At 42.7% G+C, this 20397-nt stretch overlaps 2 protein-coding genes across 2 annotated transcripts; one reads left to right on the top strand and one right to left on the bottom strand.

Moving 5' to 3' along the window:
* The first annotated feature begins 805 nt into the window (after positions 1–805).
* Positions 806–11150, top strand: entpd8 (ectonucleoside triphosphate diphosphohydrolase 8). Its single transcript, XM_064968064.1, has 10 exons — positions 806–993; positions 1997–2136; positions 2592–2709; positions 3146–3296; positions 3924–4083; positions 5244–5474; positions 6055–6321; positions 6459–6569; positions 7267–7398; positions 10594–11150. The coding sequence occupies exons 2-10, from the start codon at positions 2008–2010 to the stop codon at positions 10780–10782; spliced, it is 1488 nt and encodes a 495-aa protein (XP_064824136.1). The 5' UTR covers positions 806–993; positions 1997–2007; the 3' UTR covers positions 10783–11150.
* On the bottom strand, positions 10979–20164 carry LOC135541734 (uncharacterized). The gene is made up of 8 exons (XM_064968060.1): positions 13517–20164; positions 13042–13162; positions 12700–12834; positions 12465–12546; positions 12191–12305; positions 11951–12055; positions 11673–11749; positions 10979–11500 (listed from the first exon to the last, which is right to left on the bottom strand). The coding sequence occupies exons 1-8, from the start codon at positions 20126–20128 to the stop codon at positions 11407–11409; spliced, it is 7341 nt and encodes a 2446-aa protein (XP_064824132.1). The 5' UTR covers positions 20129–20164; the 3' UTR covers positions 10979–11406.
* Positions 20165–20397: the final 233 nt, after the last annotated feature.

Genomic DNA, 20397 nt, shown 5'->3' with positions numbered 1-20397 from the left:
TGTAATTAATAAACTAGCTACATTTCTTTAAATTCACAATTCTGTGAACTTTCTTGTGCAAGTTTTAAGTTGACACAATACCTGTTAGCAAACGTGTCAGCTCAAGATGACATGCAGAAGCTTGCAGGGATTTGTAGTCTTGCATAATGTCTACTTTGGAGCTTGCAGGGATTTGTGGTCTTGCATAATGTCTACTTTAATGCTAATTAGCATTTTCGAATTTGAGAGTAAATAGAGGCAAATATATTGATAAAAGTCACGCCAGGGTAAACCTACACAAAACACAGCCCTTATTTTAAGTGTTTCATAAATTAGCCATGGGGAAAACCTTTTCCCTGTTTGACCGATAGGTTTTATGGGTATCATAACATCTCCACTGTGAGGCTCTATTGAGGAATGTATTGACCCTGAGGGTAGGGCTTGGTTTTAGTGGTTTCAGTAAAGATAAGAGGCAGTATCTTGTTAGTGGTTTCAGTAAAGATAAGAGACAGTTTCTTGGAAACACTGTCCTGCCCTGTGTGCAAGTGCAAAGTCAAGTGTTGAATGCTCAAACATTTGTCTTTCATGGTTATTTCAAAGGCAGCATTGTCAGCATTACGTCAAGCATGAGACATCACATACTTCAAATGTCCACATATTCAATGTATTCAAATTCGTGAGTAGCTGTGAGGGCTCTAACATTACATTTCAGCCTACCACTTAAGGAAGAAAGATGACAAATTGTACAGTGTATCAGATCTTGGGAGGAAGAGATAGTGTGAGTTTATTAGGGACACGTGAGGTAGGGAGGGAAAGAGTGAGAGAGAGAGGGTGAGTGCGAGAGACAGAGAGAGTGCGTAAGTGATAGTCAGTGAGACCACAAGAGAAATGAGGAGAACGCCTATACTCTGGTCAGTGTAAGATCTTGCAAAACATTTTTAAGGTAACGCATCTGTTTCTAATCTGACCTGGGGGTCAGAGAGAAGAGATCACAGAGAAGAAACTTCTGTGACGGTAAGTCCAGTTGTTTTGACCATGTTGGACCAAGTGGAAAACTCCTGTCGTCATCTCATGTTTTAATAGAAGAGTTCAGGGGCTTTCTCTGTTAATGGTTGACTACTAGTCAGTCACTGCTCCTATTTGTCTTTCATGGTTATTTCAAAGGCAGCATTATCTGTTCAATACGTTCTCTCATGTTAACATCTTTATAATAGCACTATGCAGTAAACCAAGACAAATCTATACTGTTAAGCGATATGTACATTTTGGATGTACAGACAGCATTTTAAGATCACATAATGTACATTAAACTCACAATTGCTGTGGTAAAATCTGAATCAGAATATATATATATATTTACATTTACATTTACATTTAAGTCATTTAGCAGACGCTCTTATCCAGAGCGACTTACAAATTGGTGAATTCACCTTCTGACATCCAGTGGAACAGCCACTTTACAATAGTGCATCTAAGTCATTAAGGGGGGGGTGAGAAGGATTACTTATCCTATCCTAAGTATATATATATTGTCCTTGCCAACTCTGTAAAAAGTCTGATAAGAATCTGATAAAATAAAGCAGATTCATCAGATAAGATATACATTATTTTGGGATAGACTGTGTACATTGTGCCTATTTATAGAAACTAGTGCTGTTATAATGTTATAAATAATGTTATATTTATGAATGAAGATCGATGACAATGTAATATTTCACACTGATGGCATGAAAAAAAACTCCAGTGTAATTTGTTTTTATAATCAAAGGATTGATTTTAGAGAGACAGTTGATTAGTTCTCAACAAATTTGCCGTGTGTGTGTATGTTTGTCCGGGAGAGTGGGCTTACGTGTGTTTGGAATGAAGATGTCCCTGGTAAAACAGATGTTCTCTTTTGCGATGGTGGCATAAAAACAAGACCAAAGTGTAATTTACTCGTGTGTGTGTGTGTGTGTGTGTGTGTGTGTGTGTGTGTGTGTGTGTGTGTGTGTGTGTGTGTGTGTGTGTGGGCTTACAGGTGTGTTTGGAATGAAGATGTCAATGGGGAAACAGGCTGCGCTGGCTGCAGTGGTGGTAGTGATGGGATGCGTGGGCATCATCGCTCTAATCCTCACATTAGTTCAGCACCACTTGGTGGATCTCCCACACCGCATGCAGGTGATGAAGAAAAACTGTTACATGGATTGTAACTATAGTAATTGGGGAATATTCACTCTGGGAACTCACCCATGTAAAATCCTAAAATCCACCTTAAAAATCTACGTTTTTCATGTTGAAATCATTTGACTTTGGAAACGCCGTTCCAATGCGTTCCCTCCTAATTCTACCCTTGACCCGTTTGGATATCACATTTCCTTCATCATTTCCCAGACATCAATGTTACTTCACAAAGCACATACCTCACAGGATGCAACAGGGCCTCTGTCAAGCTCCCAATATGGGACAATATTCAACAATAATATGTGAAAGTAGGTACTCAAAAATGTCAAAAACATTAATATGGGACTTTATGAAAAATTTATATTTATGAGATTGTCCCAGTAAGGACGAAGTACTCTTAGTTTTTCTCTCTCTGTTGGTATTTGACTTCTCTGTCTCTGTGTGTCCTTCAGTATGGGATGGTGTTCGATGCTGGGTCCACACACACTTCTCTCTACATGTACCGTTGGCCTGGCAACAAAGAAAACAACACTGGGGTGGTGTCACAGATGCTGGTCTGTGATGTTGATGGTCAGTGCTGAGTGCTGTCAGAGAACCATTATTACGACTCTATTATTTGATCTCTTAAGGGTGAATACTAACTTCTACGTAAGGCGGATCTTCACTTAGTCATGCATTAACGGTAAGGTTTCAAAATTCCAGTAACTTTCCCAAAATTCCCAGGTTTTGGAATGTCGAGGGAATAAGCTGCAGGGGCAGAGTTCCTCATCTGGGATTTTGGGAAAGTTACCAGAATTTGTCAACCAAAATTGATGTCAATGGGAGAGTGGTTAGGATTTGCCCCTAGAAGGTAGAAGTTAGAATATGCCCTTAAGTCATCTTACACCTATTTTCATGGCAGCTTGATCGCAAGGGCCAAGACAAATCACCCAGTACCACCCAGTAATGGTTGTCACATAAAAATATATACCAGTGACTCACACGCCTGTCCCCTGCTTGTCCGTAGGAGATGGCATCTCTAGCTATGCCCAGGACCCACCTGGTGCAGGGCTCAGTCTGAGGAAGTGCCTGGAAAGTGCACTGGCAGCCATCCCTGCAAACCAGCAGAGGGAAACTCCTGTGTACCTTGGTGCTACCGCTGGCATGCGACTCTTGCAGTAAGCCAAGACTGCGCGGTGTTATCTTGATAGGTGTAATCATTTTCATTTACCTCATCCCAATACTACGACTTTATGAATGAATGTGCAAGGAAAACCTCCCACTAATCTATGTGGTGACAACACTCTAAGAATAAAAAGGTGCTATCTAGAACCTATCTAGAACCTCCAGATAACTTGAATCTCTGCACATACAATCAATCTCATATTATGCTATTTGCTGGTGCATGCACAAACAAAGGCACACCCACTCTTAGGATTCCAGTTGAGCTCTATGGTGTCTAAGGCAGAGAGGCCCCCTGACTCCATTCATCCTCCTGACACAGTTGTTTTCCCCTCTCATTCTCCTCCTCCTCCAGTTCTTCGGCTGTCCCCATAGGATACCCTTTTTGAAGAACCATTTGGTTCCAGGAAGATCCCTTTTGGGTTCCATGTAAAACCCTTACCTACCTGGAACCACAAAGCTTTTGGAACCCTTTTTTCTGAGTGTATTTAACCTCCTGTACATTATGACTGGGTGATGTATGCTCTTTCAGGCTGCAGAACTTGGTTTTAATAATAAAGTAGCATTTATGAAATCTACTTTCATTGTCCGGTAAGAGTGGCTGAATATTTTCCTCTCCTCAGGCTACAGAATCACACCCAGTCTTATCAGGTGTTGGAGCAGGTAACCAAGGTGATCCAGGGGTATCCCTTTGACTTCCGGGGGGCACGGATCCTATCTGGGATGGAGGAAGGGGCTTACGGATGGATCACCATCAACTATCTACAAGAGACCTTCATCAAGGTGTGTAGGAGAGGTATTGACATGTTGAATGCACCAAGCTGTCTGTCTAAACTACTTGCACATAGCTTGGCCACCCATACATAGCCCACAAGACATGCCACAAGAGGTCTCTTCACAGTCCCCAAGTCCAGAACAGACTATGGGAGGCACACAGTACCACATAGAGCCATGACTACATGGAACTCTATTCCACATCAAGTAACTGACACAAGCAGTAAAATTTGATTTAAAAAACAGATTAAAAAAACACCTTATGGAACAGCAGGGACTGTGAAGGAACACAAACATTGGCACAGACACATGCATACACACTCACACACATACACGATAACATACGCACTATACATACACATGGATTTAGTACTGTAGATATGTGGTAGTGGTGGAGTAGGGGCCTTAGGGCACACAGTGTGTTGTGAAATCTGTGACTGTATTGTAATGTTTTTAACATTAACATTAAACTGCCTTAATTTCACTGGACCCCAAGAAGAGTAGCTGCTGCTTTGGCTAATGAGGATCAATAAAAAATATGAATACAAATATAGGGAACGCGCACACGCTCCCACACACACACACACTCCCGAATGGTGTCAACCTTGTTTAGGCAAAATTAACAGAGGTTTGTGGATATACAGTAGTAGTACCATTTATAATCACTGTAAAAGCTTGTTATAATCAAATCAAATCAAATTTTATTTGTCACATACACATGGTTAGCAGATGTTAGCGAAATGCTTGTGCTTCTAGTTCCGACAATGCAGTAATAACCAACAAGTAATCTAACTAACAATTCCTAAACTACTGTCTTATACACAGTGTAAGGGAATAAAGAATATGTACATAAGGATATATGAATGAGTGATGGTACAGAGCAGCATAGGCAAGATACAGTAGATGGTATCGAGTACAGTATATACATATGAGATGAGTATGTAAACAAAGTGGCATAGTTAAAGTGGCTAGTGATACATGTATTACATAAGGATGCAGTCGATGATATAGAGTACAGTATATACGTATGCATATGAGATGAATAATGTAGGGTAATGGTGAATTGTAGGTCTTTGCAGCTTAACATTATAGCTAACAAACAGTATTTGTACTTCTCCTGAGCAGTATTTGTACTTCTCCTGAGCAGTATTTGTACTTCTCCTGAGCAGCACACCTTTGAAGGAGAATGGGTGAGCCCTAAAGGAAGGAAGATCTGGGGCGCCCTGGACATGGGAGGTTCTTCTACCCAGATATCCTTTACCCCCGGCCAGCCTGTACAGGTCCCTGCCTCCGCCCTGGGACCCAAGCTCTATGGTTACCAATATGAGGTGTACACACACAGCTACCTGTGCTATGGCAAGGACCAGGCCATGAGGCAGCTATGGGTTAATCTACTGAAGGTACCGTGAGTAGTTGTCTGGTCACCTGTTAGATATGACTCAAAGAAATTGCAGAATGGTTTTGGGTACTGTAAAAATGCCAGGTAAACTTCCCCTACATGTCGATATAAAAACAGTTTTCAGGAATAGAAACGTGTAAACAGGCAGTAGTGTTTTGGCCTCACCCCGGCCTTCTTTAAAGCTAAGATCTGCATAAGTTGAAACAGTGCCACTGGATGCCTCAGGTGCATTTATTATTGTTTTTAGATTTTAAAAAATTGTAACTGGTCAGAGGAGCATCCTGCATCATGGTAAAAATAATCATAGTACATACTATGCTGTTTTATTGCACGTGCAATGGTGTCTGAGGGGGAAAAACAATGTTTGCTGTTTAAAGTAGCCACTTTGTTGTTATCGCAAACAGACGTGGCAGTTTCACCGCTATGGATTCCAGCTTTAAAGCTCATCATAAAAATCTTTGGGACAATCTAATTACCCAAAATCTGTTTGACTGAATGCTTCTCAGTTGAGTCAGAAGCATTTTATGGCTGTTTAAAGGGCTACTTTTCTTTTGATTCAAGCAAACTTCCACCTCTCTTAGATGAGTGGGTCTACCCGCCCAGTCAAGCACCCCTGCTACCACCTGGGCTACAATCTAACCCTGACTCTGGGTGACCTCTATGACTCCCCTTGCGTTGCCAGACCCGTGATCTTTGACCCGGCCTCAGAGGTCACCTTCACAGGGACCAGTGAGCCACTGCGGTGTCTCAACCAGATGAAGAACATCATGAACCTGACTGACTGCTCCCTGGCTCCTGACTGTGGCTTCAACGGGGTATACCAGCCCCCAGTCAGTGGCAACTTCTTTGTGAGTGTTCATCCTATATCTACGCAAAGCCCACTCAACTGGCACTCCAGGCAGGCTCAATCAAACACTCCAATTTGAAACATGTCTGAACTTTGTACAGTATATATTGTCACCATCATACTGTTCCTTCTCCCTAGGCTTTCTCAACATACTATTATACCTTTGACTTCCTTGGTCTGGCTCCGCAGTCCTCTCTGGCTCAGGCTACCACAACTATAGACACATTCTGTAAAAGGACCTGGGACTCGGTGAGATATAGAGACCTCTGCTGACCTTCCACATTACCAGTACACTTCCTAAAATAGATAATAGATCTAAAACAAGTGTCATTTATATTTACAATGCATTTATCCAAACATATTAATAATTTACCTACTGTAGCTCTTATCAAGTTGTAAATTACAGTGCATGGAGAATGGTGTTATTTCAATCTGAAAAATTAATTTGATGCTTTTTCCACTTGGGACCGGTAGGTAGACTCCATGTTATTCATGGTTTCCTCACACGTAAAGGTGGTGGAATTATTAGGGAAATAAGTCAGGGTCAGGGTCAGAATACAGCATATCTGTCTACACACCTTCATTTATTTGATCGCCACCGCCAACAAATAGGGGGTGAATAGCATGCTATTCTCACGCTTAAGTTCAAGGTCAGAATACACATAGAGAGAAAAGTGCATAAAAAGGGAATTATGTTCCATTTACGCCACTGATGAAGACAGCTTGTCTGTCGAAACGTTGGTTATTAGGTTATTCAATTATTGCATCTGAGCTCCTAGAGGTTGGGGCTCTCCATTTCTTTTTCATATGTTTTACTCCGTAAGCCAGCACCTCACCTAAACAGGTGTGCGTTTCTTTCACCTCCATGTACATCACTTACCTCGGGTCAGAATCGGCCCCAATGTTACTACAACTTTGTTTGTGATAATATCAATTATTTTGGCAGCTCAAGACAGAGTATAGTGAAAAGGACAAGTACCTTCGTGATTACTGTGCCTCAGCAAACTACATAATGACAGTACTACTAGACGGCTACAAGTTCAACCAGACCTGGGGAAATATATACTTCCAGAGACAGGTGTGTGCTTAACTATACACTTGTGTATTGACATATGTAAAACATCAACATCCAATTCGAAAGATTTTGCTTCAGGACACAGAATGAAAGACATTTTACCACAGAAATCATGAAAAAAGGAATGTTCTTGTATGGCAGTCAATGTGAATAGCTGTGCTGCCTTAATGAAGCTGTGTGTCTATCATATAAAGTCGTGGGCAAACGTTTTGAGAATGACACAAATATTAATTTTCACAAAGTCTGCTGCCTCAGTTTGCATGATGGCAATTTGCATATAATCCAGAATGTTATGAAGAGTGATCAGATGAATTGCAATTAATTACAAAGTCCCTCTTTGCCATGCAAACGAACTGAATTCCCCAAAAATATTTCCACTGCATTTCAGCCCTGCCGCAAAAGGACCAGCTGACATGATGTCAGTGATTATCTCGTTAACACAGGTGTGAGTTTTGACAAGGACAGGGCTGGAGATCACTCCGTCATGCTGATTGAGTTCGAATAACAGACTGCAAGCTTCAAAAGGAGGGTGGTGCTTGGAATCATTGTTCTTCCTCTGTCAACCATGGTTACCTGCAAGGAAACACGTGCCGTCATCATTTCTTTGCACAAAAAGCGCTTCACAGGCAAGGATATTGCTGCCAGTAAGATTGCACCTAAATCAACCATTTATCGGATCATCAAGAACTTCAAGGAGAGCGGTTCAATTGTTGTGAAGAAGGCTTCAGGGCGCCCAACCCAAAGTTGATTCAGCTGAGGGATCGGGGCACCACCAGTACAGAGCTTTCTCAGGAATGGCAGCAGGCAGGTGTGACTGCATCTGTACGCACAGTGAGGCGAATACTTTTGGAGGATGGCCTGGTGTCAAGAAGGGCAGCAAAGAAGCCACTTCTCTCCAGGGAAAACATCAGGGACAGACTGATATTCTGCAAAAGGTATAGGGATTGGACTGATGAGGACTGGGGTAAAGTCATTTTCTCTGATGAATCCCCTTTCCGATTGTTTGGGGCATCCAGAAAAAAGCTTGTCCAGAGAAGACAAGGTGAGCGCTACCATCAGTCCTTAGTTATGCCAACAGTAAAGCATCCGGAGACCATTAATGTGTGGGGTTGCTTCTCAGCCAAGGGAGTGGGCTCACTCACAATTTTGCATAAGAACACAGCCATGAATAAAGAATGGTACCAACACCTCCTCAGAGAGCAACTTCTCCCAACCATCCAAGAACAGTTTGATGACGAACAATGCCTTTTCCAGCATGATGGAGCACCTTGCCATAAGGCAAAAGTGATAACTAAGTGGCTCGGGGAACAAAACATTGATATTTTGGGTCCATGGCCAGGAAACTCCCCAGACCTTAATCCCATTGAGAACTTGTGGTCAATCCTCAAGAGGCGGATGGACAAACAAAAACCCACAAATTCTGACAAACTCCAAGCATTGATTATGCAAGAATGGGATGTGGCCCAGAAGTTAATTGACAGCATGTCAGGGCGTATTGCAGAGGTCTTGAAAAAGAAGGATCAACACTGCAAATATTGACTCTTTGCATAAACTTCATGTAATTGTCAATAAAAGCCTTTGACACTTATGAAATGCTTATAATTATAATTCAGTATTCCAAAGTAACATCTGACAAAAATATCTAAAGACACTGAAGCAGCAAACTTTGTGGAAATGAATATTTGTGTCATTCTCTAAACTTTTAGCCATGACTGTACATGCATATAAACTCAGCAAAAAAAGAAACGTCCTCTCACTGTCAACTGCGTTTATTTTCAGCAAACTTAACACGTGTAAATATTTGTGTGAACATAACAAGATTCAACAACTGAGACATAAACTGAACAAGTTCCACAGACATGTGACTAACAGAAATGGAATAATGTGTCCCTGAACAATAGGGGGGGGGGGTTAAAATAGTAACAGTCAGTATCTGGTGTGGCCACCAGCTGCATTAAGTACTGCAGTGCATCTCCTCCTCATGGACTGCACCAGATTTGCCAGTTCTTACTGTGAAATGTTACCCCACTCTTCCACCAAGGCATATGCAAGTTCCCGGACATTTCTGGGAGGAATGGCCCTAGCCCTCACCCTCCGATCCAACAGGTCCCAGACGTGCTCAATGAGATTGAGATCCGGGCTCTTCACTGACCATGGCAGAACACTGCCATTCCTGTCTTGCAGGAAATCATGCACAGAACGAGCAGTATGGCTGGTGGCATTGTCATGCTGGAGGGTCATGTCAGGATGAGCCCCCAGGAAGGGTACCACATGAGGGAGGATGTCTTCCCTGTAACGCACAGTGTTGAGATTGCCTGCAATGACAACAAGCTCAGTCCGATGATGCTGTGACACTCCGCCCCAGACCATGACGGACCGTCCACCTTTAAATCGATCCCGCTCCAGAGTACAGGCCTCGGTGTAACGCTCATTCCTTCTACGATAAACGTGAATCCGACCATCACCGCTGTTGAGACAAAACCATGACTCGTCAGAGAAGAGCACTTTTTTCCAGTCCTGTCTGGTCCAGCAACGGTGGGTTTGTTCCCATAGGCGACGTTGTTGCCGGTGATGTCTGATGAGGACCTGCCTTACAACAGGCCTACAAGTCCTCAGTCCAGCCTCTCTCGGCCTATTGCGGACAGTCTGAGCACTGATGGAGGGATTATGCATTCCTGGTGTAACTCGGGCAGTTGTTGTTGCCATCCTATACCTGTCCCGCAGGTGTGATGTTCGGATGTACCGTACCTGTGCAGGTGTTGTTACACGTGGTCTGCCACCGCAAGGACGATCAGCTGTCACCCTGTAGCGCTGTCTTAGGCGTCTCACAGTATGGACATTGCAATTTATTGCCCTGGCCACATCTGCAGTCCTCATGCCTCCTTGCAGCATGCCTAAGGCACGTTCATGCAGATGAGCAGGGACCCTGGGAGTAGGTAGAAAGACCTCTTTAGTGTCCTAAGTTTTCATAACTGTGACCTTAATTGCCTACCGTATGTTAGTGTCTTAACGACCATTCCACAGGTGCATTTTTATTACTTGTTTCTGGTTCATTGAACAAGCAGTGTTTAAACCCTTTACAATAAAGATCTGTTAAGTTATTTGGAATTTTACAAATGATCTTTGAAACACAGGGTCCTGAAAAAGGGACGTTTCTTTTTTGCTGAGTTTATGTTTATATACATCACTGTCTATCAGGTGGCAGATACAGACATCAACTGGACGCTGGGCTACATGTTGAACCTGACCAACCTGATCCCCTCAGAGCGCCCCCTGGTGGTGACAGGTGTGCAGCATGGCCAGTGGGCAGCAGAAGTCTTCTTCATAACGTTTGCTGTGTTCCTCAGTCTGTTGGTGCTAGCCATACTGTTGCTCTGGAACCCATGAGGCAACACAACAATCGATGCAATCACACTCTGAACGTCTCTGTCTTCTAGTCTCTTCTAGTCCATACAGATGATTACAATGTGATAATAGCAGTGAGTCAATAAGATCGACGGATCGGACGAGCGTGGCAGCTCCTGGAACTCACAGTAATAGTTAAAGAAATAATGTGTCAATATGACTGGAATTATGGAGGCAATTGAATGTATTATGTATTTATTAGGCTTGTATAAACTGCATAGGTGGATGTTTTCAAGCAAAAAGAAACCCAACAATAAATTGTAATATGACACTATCTACTGCAAATAAATAGTGTTGCTATGAATATATATCTCTTCATAATCTAATAAATATATTTTTTCCCCCACAAACATTGTTTGAAAGAAGTAGAAAAGGGAGAATCATCTCAAGCGTTACATTACTACCACTAGAGTATATGCTTTGTATGCACTGACAAATGTTTTTAACATTTACATCTGCTATATTACATATAGAACATTTTAGAAATAAAATACTATCATAAGGGGCTATAGGGCACAAATGCATGTGTGTGTGCATACGTGGGTGCGTACGTGCGTCCGTGTATGTGCTGCAGATTATGACATGTACCAATCTTCTCCACCTTGATCAGCAGCAGCCTGATTTCTTCATTGGCGGTTCTTTCTGCAACACCAAGCTTCCCTCTTCTTGTCTTGTCTGCTCACCCAGCTGCTTTAACATCCTTGAAGCAACAACACACCAAATCAATGTTTGAATATTCACAGAACAGAGTCCTCTTCCACTTGCAGATAATGACAATACGCAGCCAAATCCCGACTACACAAAACAACACAAAACAACACAAACAAACAATAGCTTTTACTGTACTTGGAAGCCCTGTCGGCATGTCTTACCTTGCCAGAGTTTCCATAGACAGAGTCACATTGTCACCTGTTGCAGCACTACACTCCATAAAGAGCATGTTGTACCCCTTTAAGAGTGAGGGCAAGTATCATCAATAAAAGTATTATTTGTATTTATTATGAATGATCTCAATCCTGCTTTGCTACCACTGTCAATTTCAGCACCAGCTACAAAAGTGTAAAATAATCATTTATATCACATCACCTGTAAATCCTACTGTCCAGTCGCCCACATTCTGGCTGTTAAAGTTACAGTAACGTCAACATACCTTTGCAAGGTTCTCCCCTTCATGAGTCTGAACCTCTCGATCTAGTTCAGCACAATCAGTCTTGTTCCCAAGGAGTACAACGATGACATCATCTGGAGCCCCCTCCTGCAAAATACAAAAAGTGATGACAGTACAATAGATACCAGTGGATGAATTGTGAATCCTGCAAACAATTGTTTGTGTTGTTACATAGTTGTTCTTTGATTATAATATTAAAGGCATGATTTAAATGCCCCCTACCTGAATGCAATTGACCCAGTAGCAGATGTCACAGAAGCTCTGAGAGGAAGTGATGTCATACATCAGCATTAGACCCTGGGCTTTGTGGAACACTTGTCTGGTGATGCTGTGGAATCTGGGGAGTAGAGTGTAACAATAGTATAACATGTATGTAATTATATACTAACAAATAAAACACACACATGGAGGGTTCAAATTAGGACAGAGGAACAGATTCTGTATTGATGCATTACATATAATGAACAATTGTGATGAACTTAGGTTAGAGACCCACCTTTCCTGACCTGCAGTATCCCATAACTGTAGAGTCACTGGGCTGCCATCCACTGTCACAGACTGTATACAGGTATCAATACCTGCTCAGATGATAAGCACACAAACAAACAAACATGAAACCAGACATGAATGAGTAATATGAATAATGTACAGTAATACCATGGTGTGTTCATTTCTTCGCATGACATGAAAGGGCATGATGCCAAACATACAACAAGGATGATGATACTCACCAATGGTTGCATCGTGGTGCAGACAGAACTCTCCACTTTGGAAACGCCTCATGAAGGAGGTTTTGCCCACACTGCTGTTTCCAACCATCACCACGTTGTAGAGGTTTGAACTAGAGCCAGAGCTTCCGAAGGTACCTGGAGGGGGATCAAAGAGACTGGTCTATTACAGATGATATCACTTCTCTGATCTCACTCAAACCTAACTTGACTTATTCCTTTGGCTACAAGTGGAGAGCAAAGGGCCTCAACAGTGCATATCCAGCAGTTAATTCCAGGTGATTCCTGCCTGGTGGGCTTACTTACTCAAGACTAACATCCTCATTGTTGCTATTCGATACTTACCCGGTGGCTTCTCCACACGCTCTGCCTTTTCTTGACCTCTTTTATTCCCAGGGCCTGGCTCTGGAGCTGGAGCCACTGGTTCAGACCCTTTTCCACTCAAAACCGTGCTTGAGGCAACCACCTTAGACAAATAGAAAACATCATCTCCCACAAAGGACAGTATATGATCATCTCTTCAAAATGAAATGTGAAATATTGTTGTGTGTTCAAAATTCTATATACTGTCTGGTATACACACTATGTAAAACATTTAAAAGTAACAAATCAGATGTTTAACATATACTGAAATGTTAGGGCCGAATTCAGACTTACAGTATAGGAACAATTTCAGTTGTGACATCACTGCAGCTCTTTATCATAAAATGTTGAATACTCAAATATCCTCAAGTACTCAGCTGCGGGGTGTTTGTACACGTCAAGAATGCTATGAGTTCAATAAAATAAGTGAAGCCATTTGTAAGAAAAGCCAAAGTACCTCTATGAGTATTGTCTCCTTCTCTGTGCTCTGTATCTCCTGTTGGTCCTCCAGACTGACAGCTTCAGCTCTGCGCTCCTCTTGAAATCTTTCCAAAACAGCATTGACCTCTGGATTTCCAATGGTTTCCGATCTGACCTCTGCCTCTGTTATATTTTCTCCTGTCTCCTGCTTCTCATCCTCTGCGTGGAGTCCTCCCTGTGTCTGATGGGTAAAGCCCATCTTTCTTCTCTTCCCTGTAGCATCCTCGTGAGATTGGAAACTCAGAGACAGAGATGATTTCGAAGGAAGACTGGGGCTATTACATTGTGTTAACAGACATTGCTCCATGTCTGCCGTTTGGGTAAGTTGAATAGCAGAGATGTGAGGGTCTATACAAACCATGTCACCTGACTCTTGGGCCTCTACTGTAAGAACAGCTGTGTCAGTTTGGCTGCTCTCGCTCTCCATGACTGCATTCACTTCAACTTCTATCTCCTCCACCTCTCTAACGTTTTCTGTTGAATTCAGTGTGTCATCAGTCAGGTGGGACTCAAGATTAGGAACATTAGGGTTGTGAAGAGTTTCCCTAATCTCAGAGAAATCTGATTGACGTAGAAGCAAGAGTTTTGCTGTCATTGAATGATTTATAATTGATTGGCTCTCACTTTCTATATTGTCAGCCTCTATGTTTCTTCCCTCTTGATTTGAAGGACTGAATGAACAGCTGAGGTCAGTCAGGACAGTCTCCTCATTTCTCTCTTCTCCTTCATTCTTCTCATTACCAGCTCCATCCTTAGATTCCATCAACATTTCAAACTCCATGCAAGAACCTTCCACTGAATCCATGTTTTCTCTCTTGTCTTCTATCTCTGTGCTTTCTATTTCCGTGTCCGTTTCACTTTCCGTTGGACCCAGGAGCTCTTCTGTGTTGCTGTAGGACCAGGATTCCACAACTGCAATGGATGCCTGAAGTTGTAGGGATTTTTCTGTGTCTCCAGTTTTGGCGTCTTGTTTCTCCCCAAAGTCTGTCTCTGCTTGTTTACCTTTATTCCGACGAGTAGAACCCCTTTTCCTTCTCTTCTTTGCAGTGTCAGGTGATTCCAGCAGATATGGGTTTTCAGTTTCAGACAGATTTATTTCTGTGAGGTCATTTAATGAGGGATTATTGTCTTCCAGGTATTGTGATGTTATATATGGCTCTATACAAACCATGTCACGTGACTCTTGGGCCTCTACTGTAAGAGCGGCTGTGTCAGAGGTAGTTTGGTGGCTCTCGCTCTCTGCGACTATTTTCACTTCTACTTCTATCTTCTCCCCCTCTTGAACTTTTTCTGTATGTTCTACAAGCTCAGACCTTTCGATGCCAGATTCTCCTTCTACTACTATGTTGACCTCTCCCTCCACTACTATGATCGCTGGGTCTCCCATCGCCTGCTCCTCTGTCACTTTTTCTAGAAGTTCCTCAAGCTCTACAAGCTCAGTCTTTTCTATAATAGAATCCATTTCTGCTGTTGTAATGACATCTCCCACCTCTCCTATAACATCTGTGTCTTCTCCTTTCTCCTCCTCCTGTCCCTCCTCTCTTCTCTCCTCTCCTTTTCTACCTGGATGAGACTTGCTGCGAGTGGAACCAATCTTCCTTTTCCTTCCTGGAGTGTAGGATTCTACCTCTGCTGTTTCCTCTGACCCAAGAGAACTCTGCAGTGAGGGTGGATCTGGAGGGGAGTCAGTGTTTCCTCTTGATTCATCAAGTGTTTCCTCCAATGATGTTCCTTTGTGTTGCAAACCAGTGATGGCAGGATTTGAGTTCAGTGTGTCAACGGTCAGGTAGGAGTCATATGACTCTATAGTAGGAACATCAGGGTAAGTGTTGTGAAGAGTTTGACTAATCTGAGTCAACTCTACTTCACGTAGAAGCAAGAGTTTTGTTGCCATTGATTCCTTTATAATTGTTTGGCTCTCACTTTCTATATTGTCAGCCTCTTTGTTTCTTCCCTCTTGATTTGAAGGACTGAATGAACAGCTGAGGTCAGTCAGGACAGTCTCCTCATTTCTCTCTTCTCCTTCATTCTTCTCATTACCAGCTCCATCCTTAGATTCCATCAACATTTCAAACTCCATGCAAGAACCTTCCACTGGATCCATGTTTTCTCTCTTGTCTTCTATCTCTGTGCTTTCTATTTCCACTTCTTGTTTCTCCTCTGTGTCCTCCTCTTCTCTTTGTACACCTCTAGGATGCCTACGAGTCGACCCCATCTTTCTCCTCCTGCTCGGAGAAGGACTCTGATTGGAGTTGATGTTTGCTGCGTTATCACCTTGGTCCTGAACACTCTGCAGTAAGAGTGAATTGGGAAAAGAGTTATGGCTTTCATCCGAGTATGGAGTTTGGTTGAGTTGACTAGCAGAGATATTGGGATCAGTGCTCAAAGCCTCATCTGTTTGGCAGGGCTCTGTTGTGAGAGTTCTATCATCATACGTCATTTGGCTACTGACACTCACTTTGTTTACACGCGGCACATGATCACTCATTTCCTCCTCGCTGAGTAACATGACCTCTGATGTGTCCAGTCCCCCTGTGGTATTGGGGTCAGTGTTTATATCTTCCTCATTCCCCTGAATACTCTGCGGTAATAATGGTTTGAGAAAGGGGTTAGTGAATTCCATACATGGAGTTTGGATGAGTTGACTAGGAGAGATTTTGGGATCAGTGCTGAAAGTGTCATCTGACTCCAGTGTAAGAGCACAATCATATGCTATTTGGCTGCACTTGATCACTTCAGAATTATTCACAAGCAGTGTGAAATCACTAACTTCTTCCTCCCTGAGTAAAGTGACTCCTGATTGGTCCAGTCCAACACTGAAGGGCTCTATTGGGTCAACTATGTGGGCCATGCTTGCTTCATTGTTGCTCTCAGTTTCTGTATTGACAGAGTCTACAGTGAATCTGTTGCCTTTCTCTTGGTTATATACTTGATCTGCAATACCAAATGAATCGATGTATTGATCAAAAGGGGTGGGTTCAATCAGACGTTCTTCTTCCATTCCTTTCTTCTCCTCATCTGCTCCATGCTCCGGTTCCAATAACAACAGAGATTCTTCCGATGTTTCAACACCAGATCCTTCCACTGTTCCCATGTCCCTTTCCAACCTCCTTCCTGTCTCTCCTATGTTTTCTGTGTCTTCCTCTGTTTGGAAATTCTCCTTTTCCATCTGCTCTCCTTCTTTCTCATCTACACTGGCGCTATCTTTAGGCTCCATAGATATTTCAAACTCAGTCTCTTCGATGCCAAGCATTTCTTCTTTTCCCAATATGACCTCTACTCCCTCATCATAAAGGTGACGATATCCACGCATCTTACTCTCTCCATGTTCTTCCTCTTCATGTATACCTCTAGAATTCCTGCGAGTTGAACCCATCTTTCTTCTCCTGGATTCTGATTGAGCACTTTTGTCACGACCCAAAGAGCTGTCTGAGGGGGTTGATTGTAAAAAGCAGGTCATATCCTCACTTTGTTCAGGTTCAATGCTTTCTACATGGTCTGGTTGTCTAAAAGGAGTTATATTTGCCAGTACTATATTTTCCTCGACTATTAGGTCAACAAAGTTCTCATCTTCATCTCTTTGGTGCAATTTTTCCTGATTGCCTGGACCAGTAGAGTTAATATAATCTTGCAATTCTGACTCATTTACAGCAGGTTCAAGTTTCTCGTCACCTTCTCCACTTTGGAGGATTATTGTGTTATTGAATGACTCAAACTCTTCTGTGTTGGTTAAAGTGTCTGACTCAAGGGATTGATCTAATGAATGCCTAGAGCTGTGAAATGTGGAGGACTCCACCTCGGCATGCTCACTTTCCTGCCTCCTCTCTTCCTCTTTCTTCAACTCCTCTGTTATGGGTTCAGCAGCGAATCCATGAACAACTTGCAACGCAAGATCTAGAGGCAGATGCAAGAGTGATTCGGTTCCAAGAGTATCTTGAAGCAATTCACTGCTATAACTAACTACAGCTTCACTACCAGGTTCAATATCCTCACCAACTTCCTCTTTCCATCTGTCATCCGGTTTGTCGAGTGTGTTAGAAGCAAACAAAAGACACTCAGTGTCCGTTTCACTTTCCTTTGGACCCAGGAGCTCTTCTGTGTTGCTGTAGGACCAGGATTCCTCAACTGCAACGGATGCCTGAAGTTGTAGGGATTTTTCTGTGTCTCCAGTTTTGGTGTCTTGTTTCTCCCCAAAGTCTGTCTCTGCTTGTTTACCTTTATTCCGACGAGTAGAACCCCTTTTCCTTCTCTTCTTTGCAGTGTCAGGTGATTCCAGCAGATATGGGTTTTCAGTTTCAGACAGATTTATTTCTGTGAGTTCATTTAATGAGTGATTATTGTCTTCCAGGTATTGTGATGTTATATATGGCTCTATACAAACCATGTCACATGACTCTTGGGCCTCTACTGTAAGAGCTGCTGTGTCAGAGGGAGTTTGGTGGCTCTCGCTCTCTGCGACTATTTTCACTTCTACTTCTATCTCCTCCCCCTCTCGAACTTTTTCTGTATGTTCTACAAGCTCAGACCTTTCGATGCCAGATTCTCCTTCTACTCCTATGTTGACCTCTCCCTCCACTACTATGATCGCTGGGTCTCCCATCGCCTGCTCCTCTGTCACTTTTTCTAGAAGTTCCTCAAGCTCTACAAGCTCAGTCTTTTCTATAATAGAATCCATTTCTGCTGTTGTAATGATATCTCCCACCTCTCCTATAACATCTGTGTCTTCTCCTTTCTCCTCCTCCTGTCCCTCCTCTCTTCTCTCCTCTCCTTTTCTACCTGGATGAGACTTGCTGCGAGTGGAACCAATCTTCCTTTTCCTTCCTAGAGTGTAGGATTCTACCTCTGCTGTTTCCTCTGACCCAAGATAACTCTGCAGTGAGGGTGGATCTGGAGGGGAGTCAGTGTTTCCTCTTGATTCATCAAGTGTTTCCTCCAATGATGTTCCTTTGTGTTGCAAACCAGTGATGGCAGGATTTGAGTTCAGTGTGTCAACGGTCAGGTAGGAGTCATATGACTCTATAGTAGGAACATCAGGGTAAGTGTTGTGAAGAGTTTGACTAATCTGAGTCAACTCTACTTCACGTAGAAGCAAGAGTTTTGTTGCCATTGATTCCTTTATAATTGTTTGGCTCTCACTTTCTATATTGTCAGCCTCTTTGTTTCTTCCCTCTTGATTTGAAGGACTGAATGAACAGCTGAGGTCAGTCAGGACAGTCTCCTCATTTCTCTCTTCTCCTTCATTCTTCTCATTACCAGCTCCATCCTTAGATTCCATCAACATTTCAAACTCCATGCAAGAACCTTCCACTGGATCCATGTTTTCTCTCTTGTCTTCTATCTCTGTGCTTTCTATTTCCACTTCTTGTTTCTCCTCTGTGTCCTCCTCTTCTCTTTGTACACCTCTAGGATGCCTACGAGTCGACCCCATCTTTCTCCTCCTGCTCAGAGAAGGACTCTGATTGGAGTTGATGTTTGCTGCGTTATCACCTTGGTCCTGAACACTCTGCAGTAAGAGTGAATTGGGAAAAGAGTTATGGCTTTCATCCGAGTATGGAGTTTGGTTGAGTTGACTAGCAGAGATATTGGGATCAGTGCTCAAAGCCTCATCTGTTTGACAGGGCTCTGTTGTGAGAGTTCTATCATCATACGTCATTTGGCTACTGACACTCACTTTGTTTACACGCGGCACATGATCACTCATTTCCTCCTCGCTGAGTAACATGACCTCTGATGTGTCCAGTCCCCCTGTGGTATTGGGGTCAGTGTTTATATCTTCCTCATTCCCCTGAATACTCTGCGGTAATAATGGTTTGAGAAAGGGGTTAGTGATTTCCATACATGGAGTTTGGATGAGTTGACTAGGAGAGATTTTGGGATCAGTGCTGAAAGTGTCATCTGACTCCAGTGTAAGAGCACAATCATATGCTATTTGGCTGCACTTGATCAATTCAGAATTATTCACAAGCAGTGTGAAATCACTAACTTCTTCCTCCCTGAGTAAAGTGTCTCCTGATTGGTCCAGTCCAACACTGAAGGGCTCTATTGGGTCAACTATGTGGGCCATGCTTGCTTCATTGTTGCTCTCAGTTTCTGTATTGACAGAGTCTACAGTGAATCTGTTGCCTTTCTCTTGGTTATATAATTGATCTGCAATACCAAATGAATCAATGTATTGATCAAAAGGGGTGGGTTCAATCAGACGTTCTTCTTCCATTCCTTTCTTCTCCTCATCTGCTCCATGCTCCGATTCCAATAACAACAGAGACTCTTCCAATGTTTCAACACCAGATCCTTCCACTGTTCCCATGTCCCTTTCCAACCCCCTTCCTGTCTCTCCTATGTTTTCTGTGTCTTCCTCTGTTTGGAAATTCTCCTTTTCCATCTGCTCTCCTTCTTTCTCATCTACACTGGCGCTATCTTTAGGCTCCATAGATATTTCAAACTCAGTCTCTTCGATGCCAAGCATTTCTTCTTTTCCCAATATGACCTCTACTCCCTCATCATAAAGGTGACGATATCCACGCATCTTACTCTCTCCATGTTCTTCCTCCTCATGTATACCTCCAGAATTCCTGCGAGTTGAACCCATCTTTCTTCTCCTGGATTCTGATTGAGCACTTTGTCACGACCCAAAGAGCTGTCTGAGGGGGTTGATTGTAAAAAGCAGGTCATATCCTCACTTTGTTCAGGTTCAATGCTTTCTACATGGTCTGGTTGTCTAAAAGGAGTTATATTTGCCAGTACTATATTTTCCTCAACTATTAGGTCAACAAAGTTCTCATCTTCATCTCTTTGGTGCAATTTTTCCTGATTGCCTGGACCAGTAGAGTTAATATAATCTTGCAATTCTGACTCATT

The sequence above is a fragment of the Oncorhynchus masou genome, chromosome 6, assembly GCF_036934945.1.
Source record: "Oncorhynchus masou masou isolate Uvic2021 chromosome 6, UVic_Omas_1.1, whole genome shotgun sequence".
Classification (NCBI taxonomy): Eukaryota; Metazoa; Chordata; class Actinopteri; order Salmoniformes; family Salmonidae; genus Oncorhynchus; species Oncorhynchus masou.
Note: the sequence above shows the minus strand (reverse complement) of the source record. Positions and strands in the feature narration are given on the sequence as shown.

Bases quoted from the DNA above. Each gene is read 5' to 3' on its own strand.
- entpd8 (XM_064968064.1), top strand. From the start codon at position 2,008: ATGAAGATGTCAATGGGGAAACAGGCTGCGCTGGCTGCAGTGGTGGTA. The intron at 3,297-3,923 runs GTAAGCCAAGAC...TCCTCTCCTCAG, and splicing joins GCTGGCATGCGACTCTTGCA to GCTACAGAATCACACCCAGT. The intron at 6,570-7,266 runs GTGAGATATAGA...TTATTTTGGCAG, and splicing joins GTAAAAGGACCTGGGACTCG to CTCAAGACAGAGTATAGTGA.
- LOC135541734 (XM_064968060.1), bottom strand. From the start codon at position 20,128: ATGGGTTCAACTCGCAGGAATTCTGGAGGTATACATGAGGAGGAAGAA. The intron at 12,306-12,464 runs GTGGGTCTCTAA...TCTACTCCCCAG, and splicing joins GATACTGCAGGTCAGGAAAG to ATTCCACAGCATCACCAGAC. The intron at 12,056-12,190 runs GTAGGGGGCATT...TGTATTTTGCAG, and splicing joins ACTGGGTCAATTGCATTCAG to GAGGGGGCTCCAGATGATGT.